This window comes from Phaethon lepturus, unplaced genomic scaffold (assembly GCF_000687285.1).
Source record: "Phaethon lepturus isolate BGI_N335 unplaced genomic scaffold, ASM68728v1 scaffold18145, whole genome shotgun sequence".
NCBI lineage: Eukaryota > Metazoa > Chordata > Aves > Phaethontiformes > Phaethontidae > Phaethon > Phaethon lepturus.
In genome coordinates this window covers 11574-18344 of record NW_010538571.1, presented here as the reverse complement: position 1 = coordinate 18344, position 6771 = coordinate 11574, and the positions used below count along the sequence as shown (strand labels likewise).

Genomic DNA, 6771 nt, shown 5'->3' with positions numbered 1-6771 from the left:
CTGCTGCAAAGCTCTCGGGTGTGACCCCAGCACCTCAAAGCTTCCCTAACCCCTGGGAGAGACCTGCCCAGCATGCAGGGACTCATTTCCATGTGCACTTAGAGAGTCTGGGTGGCAGCGGTCTCCAGGTACAGGCAGGTCACGCCCTCGAAGGTGCCCATGTCTTTGGGGCAGCCCAAGGAGTCTGTCTCACACCTGACCTTAAAACCGAGGAGCTGCCTTTGGGACAAGAGCTGTCCCATTGGGGTACTCGCATAGGAGGTGGAGGATCTGGGGGTTGGAGGGGAGGGTCCCAACCCCCAGTGAAGGGGACCTCCCTGCAAAGTGAGACGTGCCCCTGGGCTGTTACGTGGAGGCAGATCTCTCCTCCTTCTCTTGCAGCCAGGCCTGCTGCACAGGAGAACATATTACAGTTAGGGTCATCAGGAAGGGTCTGGCATGTCCCCGGCTTCAAAGTGGACTGGGTTCAGCCTGGGTTCTGTGCTTCGTGGAGTTATGGGGCATTTTAAGACTTACTCATCTGAGTTTGGAATACATGCATGGACTAATATCCTTCAGTTTGCAATCGAGTTGCTAAAATAAATACAATACAATGAGGTTGATCTAATCTGTTTTTACTTTTTCTGGACAAATATGGTTATTCTTCAAGCAAAAACTCACAGAAGATCTGATATAGCTTGTGTCACTCAGGGAACAAAAGACAGCGGAGACTCTTTTCCTAAATATAAATACTTCAGCATTCTATAATTTAATAAAAGTCTCATATAAACGAAATTAGATTGAAAGTACGGGCTAGCCAAAATCGGAATTGGTTGTTGTCCCCTTGGAGCAGCTCCCGAGACATATGGAAAGACTGCAGAGCTCTTACGTGTTTTGGGAGCAAGTCCCCCAAGCTGGGTTTCAACAGTGCTTCAGTTTGGTCCCACAGCCCTCCTTTCACATTTGCTTTTGTTTATGTTTTTTGCAGCTATGGCACATGGCTCTTCTGATCTTCGTTATCAGTTCCTGGAACATAATACTCTGACAGCAAAATTAAGATCAGCCTCTCCTTTGCCTCTCTACCCCTCGATAATGAGCTCTCAGGATGCATATTCATGAGATGACTGTTACAGGACATGGGCATGCAGCCGTAGCCCTTCTCTCAGTTACTATATCATGAGAATGAGTCTTCTTGAACGGGTTCGGTTCACTGCTCCCTCCCGCGGAACCATGTGCGAGACCCCCGGTGCCACCAGCTCCCCCAGGAAGGTGCTTTCCAAAGGCCAGTTGCCGCTACAGGAGCAATCATTCCCTGCCAGCCCAGCACCTCGTCTCCCTTGCCCATCACAGCCCTTGGCTCTCCCTTCCTGCCCCTGCTGCCTGCGCCTGCGCAGCTCCCCACTTTTCATGTACCTGGGTGCCATGTCCCACCCACTCCCCTCCTCATCGCTCCTCTGGGGCCCTCTCCTCGCCCTCTCACCCAGGGGAGGGAGAAGCTGCCTCTTTGGCCCCCAAAGGGAGCCAGGGGTGAGAAGGAGAGTGTCCTGGGGGGTGCCTGCAGCCCTCCCTCCACGGGGTGGAGAGGAGCAGGAGGGTGCAGCTGTGATGTGGTTTTCTGCCAGCCCTCAAGAAGGCTGGAGCTTCTCATGGTGGAGACAGGCTCCAGCCCCAGTGGGACCAGGGTGACTGCAACACCGGCAGTGCATAGGTACCTACTGCTAGCACACACACCAAAACCCTCACCTGCTACAATCTGGGCAATAACAACCACCCCGGTCCCATCCTTACCCCTCACATTACCTCTCCAGCCCTGGGAAGCTCCATGTAACCACACATGGCTATTAAACGCAATTTCTTTAGTTACCTTCTCTTTAGTGATATTCTGGGTGGCATTGAGTGGACAAACGGTTATTACATTACGATTTTCACCTAGTCATTTGGAGAAACTATCTAATCAGACCTGAAAGCACCCTCAGCCGGGTGGTTCAGGCTTGGGGGGTGCAGCTGGCCCTGCCAGAGGAGCGGAGGTGGGTGCACCCAAGCTGCTGTGCTACTTGTCGTTTCTGCTGACGAAGGTGAGGAGGTCCATCGCTGTGACCACACCAAACACCATCTGCTTCATGAAAGAACTGCCATTTCCATTGACTGCAAGCACAGAAAATGCCAGTTTAGTGGGGAAAAAAAAGAAGGGAAAAGAACCCCCCCCCAGTTGTGCAGAGACTACTATTGGTTAATTAAGGGAAAACCCTAACGGGGACAGCAGCTGTCTCTGCTCTGCCTCAAAAGCAACGACTGACACAGCCTCGGCTGGGTTACTCGGATCACGTCAGGGAGGTTTTAGCTGCAGATAATGCACTCCTTGCCAGAGCAGGAAACTTAATTTCCCAGTTGTTTTTACCCAGCCTCTCTTCCAGACCTGCTTCTGTCACCACAAAACTTTTCAGGCCGTAGTAATGGGACTCTTTAAAAGCAGCAGTGAGACGCTTTCTGCTCTGTTCTCATAAGGTCCTGCACCACCATTAATAAAGCAGCATTGCAACAATTGCTTTAACTATCTGAGAAATGTTTTCTTAAATAAAAACAAAACTAGCCTCCAGAGTCCAACCATGAGATAAAATGCAAGCTCCAAAGGTGTGGGAAGAAAGTAATAAATAAGGGGGTAACTGTGATGGCATTAAACCAGCAGATCTGGAAAAGAAAATGGGTGTTGTTTAAAAACCAGAGCAAGAGGCACTGCGTACCGCTGGCTGATATTTTTGGTGGACGCCATTTAATTTATATCAAAATGTGATACAAAATAGATTTTCATTATTTTATGACAACATAGCTGAGAAGGGAAATTCTGCCTAGCATTATTTTTGGTGAGAGAACTGGAAACGTGCATCAAAGGCAGTTTTGAATGAGAGACCTCTGTTTGCAATGTTTTTGTGGGAGCACGGCTGGACTCACAAGCCAGCTTTAGAGCTGATGAGGCTTCGGGGCGGCAGGCCACGGAGATACAAGCAGAGGGGCTGGGATGTTTGCGCATGGGGGGTTTCGGAGGCCCTGAGCTCAGCAGGCAGTGCTTTGCTGGCAGTCGGTACAGCACAACGTTACATGTCACTCACCACAGGAATGCTTTGCATGTTCAATGTGTAATCCCATCAAATCAACGTAATTACACCTTTCAGCTCTAATTTAGAAGACCTAAGTATGGGTCTTCTGACTGCTTTTTCGTGTTGCTAACATATAAAACAAAGCAACTCCCTCAAGATAAGGCCAAATCTGTATTTCTAGAATTTTTACGGTATAATTGTACTGGAAAGGTGTGTTAGGTCGGATTTGCAGAGCAGCACCTGCCACCATACCTGTTTTGGTCAGAGGAGCAGCAAAGTGAGATCCCTGCTGCCATCAATGTGTCAGCAACCTTCATGCTGATGTGGTCCTACTGCACGTGACTCTACTGAGCCAAGATTGCTTCAGCGGGGAGGAGGTGGCTGTACAGGGATTTGAGAATAAACCAAAGCTTGCTGGTACGGCCGCTCTATTGGACTAGTCTAATGATGCTCCTGAATTGGCAGAGCATCCCTATATCCAGCCATGGTCCAGGTGAGGCTCATACACGGATGCCCCAGGCTGCACGCATCAGTGTGCGTTGTGCCTCCTGACTCCTGAACTCATGTGCCTCTGCCACAGGGCTTGCTCACGGTCCAACACATTTGCTTTCAGTTTTCTCAGACTTACCCTGGACCTTCAGGGTAGGTGTCTGACAGCACCCAGCCCTTTAAGGCCCCTTAGCATATCAATTTACCCAGACCGCTTGGGGCGTAAGGACATCTTTTGGCTGCATCTCCAGAGGCGGCAAGTGGGAATAATGGTGTTCAGAGAAGATGGCACAGCCTCTGGGCACGCACAGCAGAAATTCTTTAAGCAGTGGGATGCAGACTGTGTGGTTTGTTCCCTTGCACTTACATGCCTGAATTCCACCAAAGCTTTGTCTTATGTGCCCAAATGCTCCTTTCGACCTTGCCCTTGGGATACTAAGTCTACGGAGATCCCTAACTTGCCCCTTGTTTCCTCTGTTGCCCACAACCAGCAAGGCAGTGATTTGAATTCAAGGCTAAGAAACTCGATGAGTACTAGATAGAGGCTTGAGCCTACAGCTGTGCAGCAAAGGCAGTGCAGCCCCAAGCTGCTGCCTGCAGTCCACCTTGGCTGTCAGAGGAGGGGACAAAATGAGATCCCTAATGAATACCTTCCCAAGCGCAAAAGTTGGCAGTTCCAGGGCTTTGCAGAGCCACGGGGCAGAAATCCTTCCTGCAAAGGCTCAGGGGCTGCACGTGTGGAGCAGCCATGCTGATACCTACCAAGCTCAGTTTGAGAATTTCCCTCTTCCCTCTCAAACATTTGTGCAAAGCCCGTACAGTGCTGCTGCAGATACCTACACTGCATTTGCTCGTGTACAACGATAGCGAAATGGTCATTCTCCAGGATGCAGGAAAGCTTCCCGAGGCTGTCCTCCAGGCCAATCTAAACAGGACAAAAAGAGACATTTTATGTGTCACCACATTTTAAAGGACAGCGGTGGGGGGCCTGAGTCCTGCCTCTGACTATGGCCGTGAGTGGGCAGGGTGGCACCCCACTGGACCAGGATCAGGTACGCCTCATCGGCCCGCACTGTTTTGGGGAGATGGGAGGGGCTGTAGGCAATTTGGCCAAACCTGGCTTTGATGTAGCTGAACTACAGTGCTGTCTCCCCCCAAGCCCAAAGGGCCTCTGTGGGCAAGTATGGGGGTGACAGCTCCAGCTCCTCTAAACCACCATCCATTTACCTCACTCCAGCTCTGAACTGCTGACGGCCATCTGACACAAGTGTTCCTCCCCTGCACACGCACAGGACCTGCCCTGTGTCCTGTCAGAGCCCTGTTGTATGGACATCCCTATTGTCCCAGCCCTGCCGAGCCCTGGCAATGGCTGGGCTCTTCTTTCAGAGGGTGCCGGTCCCCTGGCTGGACAAAATCCTCTGACAATGTCAGAATAGGGGTGGACATTCACGCGCTTTGCTCCTGGCATGAAAGGTCCCATGTCTGAACCCCACAGGCTCAGAAGCATTTTTGCAGCTGCCTGTCCTTAATCTCATCTCCACAACATCCCCAGTGCCCTCCTCACTTCTCTCCCCCTTCACCTCTCTGGCTTTTCATTGTCCTCTTGTCTCAGCTCCTCTCACACCTCAAGGTGGTGGTACACCTCTCCCCTGCTCCCCATCCCCAGATAGCAGTTGACACCAGCCACAGTGGTACCTTTGAGAACTGGTCATAGATGACCTTCGTAACAGGGTCTGAGAACTGTGTGTTTCCAGCCAGCACCGAGGTGAGGGTGTTGCTGAGGGTCACCATTCCCAAAATAAGCCTGCAGGGGAACAGGGAGTTTTCCAAAAGGTCAGACCTGAGGTAACGCACATGTTTAGTGTAGGGGCTGAGCTGCTGCCCTTCAAGTCAGCGACTAAATTGCTGCTGCTGTCAGCAGGAGGCACCAGCCTTCTCATCTGAGCAGGACAAGAAGATCCTTGTCCTTACAAAGCTATTAGTTTAACAGTAAAGTCTGCTATTTTGGTCCAGGACTTAGCAGCTGGGAGAAGGAAAACTTACGGGCTCTCCAGTTGCTTATCTCTCTGCCCTCACCTCTCGTCTGGCCTCCCCTTGCCCGTGCATTGATCCAACCTCTGTCTGGTAGGCACTGGATTTGGCTTTGACCTTAACTAGCTCATTTACAGGGAGATTTCTTGATGAATCTTCACAAAGAGGCAGATGATATTTTAAAAATTTGCATCACAGAATCCAGTACAAGTGCCCTGTCACTGGATAAGTAAACTGGACTTTCTCTTCAGCTTCATCATGGCTGCTTTTCCCATGTGAATGGCCATCTCTCTAACGAGTAAAAATAGTTACCCCGATTCAGCAACAACAGGAGCCTGGTCGTATCCTTTCTCCTGGAGGATCTCAATTGCCTTTTGACAGCTGACTTCTGGGAGGAGAATGAGAGGGGCTGAGAGATTCAGTTTCTGCACCTTGATGTTCCACCACCTGTTGAAAGACAAATGGCAGCACCAAGCTGCTACTCTCTTCTGTGCAGCTGTGGGCCTTGCTTAGGGAGGCAAGGCCAGTAGAGATGAGACCACGCACACAGAGATATTCTTCCTGCCTGCAAAGCTCGCCTCACTCCTGTCCCCAAAGCAGTGATGCTACAAGTCCACCATGGCCAGGTCTTGTTGAAGCCAAGCTTTCCCTATGCCCAGTGTTCATACCCAGAGGCAGGGCTGAGGTCAGCAGTTGGCAAGGTGCTGAGCTGTCCTGAATCCAAGGAAGCTACTGAGGGCTTCACTTCAAGCTCATGAGTGGAGACCTACCAGTTTTACTTCTTTGGTTTGTATCCTTGGTCCTCAAAATGCAGCATTTGCAGCTCCTCCAGGAGACACCCTGGCAGAGATACTTGTGTGACCTATGAGGGACAAGCTATGCTTTTTTCCTGGGGACCACAGGCAACTCCCAACTCATCTCAGCCCTTCATCCTTGCAGAAAAGGCAGGGCAATGCTGGAGGCTGGAAGGGCCAAGAGCAGTTCTAACCGGGCATGAAAGGCCTTGGAAATGTATTAAGTTTTTAGGAAATAGTTTGCAATAAACTTCGGTCATAGTAGCCTAAAGGAGCAAGTGACATCCATAATACCTGCTGTCTTTAAAGTGAGACTAGGTGCTTTCTAAACAACCAGCATTTGCCCAGTCGCATGTCAACTGGCATCAGTAGTTTGTTTGCCT

General features: G+C 50.5%; 1 protein-coding gene across 1 annotated transcript in view; it reads right to left on the bottom strand.

The window, feature by feature from the left end:
• Positions 1 to 2029: 2029 nt before the first annotated feature.
• Positions 2030 to 6771, bottom strand: part of LOC104620594 (cystathionine beta-synthase-like) — a gene marked incomplete at its 5' end in the record, with an annotated part of 15383 nt that continues 10641 nt past the window's right edge. The window contains 4 exons of the mRNA XM_010286867.1: positions 2030 to 2124; positions 4404 to 4488; positions 5259 to 5367; positions 5907 to 6041. Coding sequence (XP_010285169.1) covers positions 2030 to 2124; positions 4404 to 4488; positions 5259 to 5367; positions 5907 to 6041 — 424 coding nt within the window. The remainder of the gene's footprint in view (positions 2125 to 4403; positions 4489 to 5258; positions 5368 to 5906; positions 6042 to 6771) is intronic.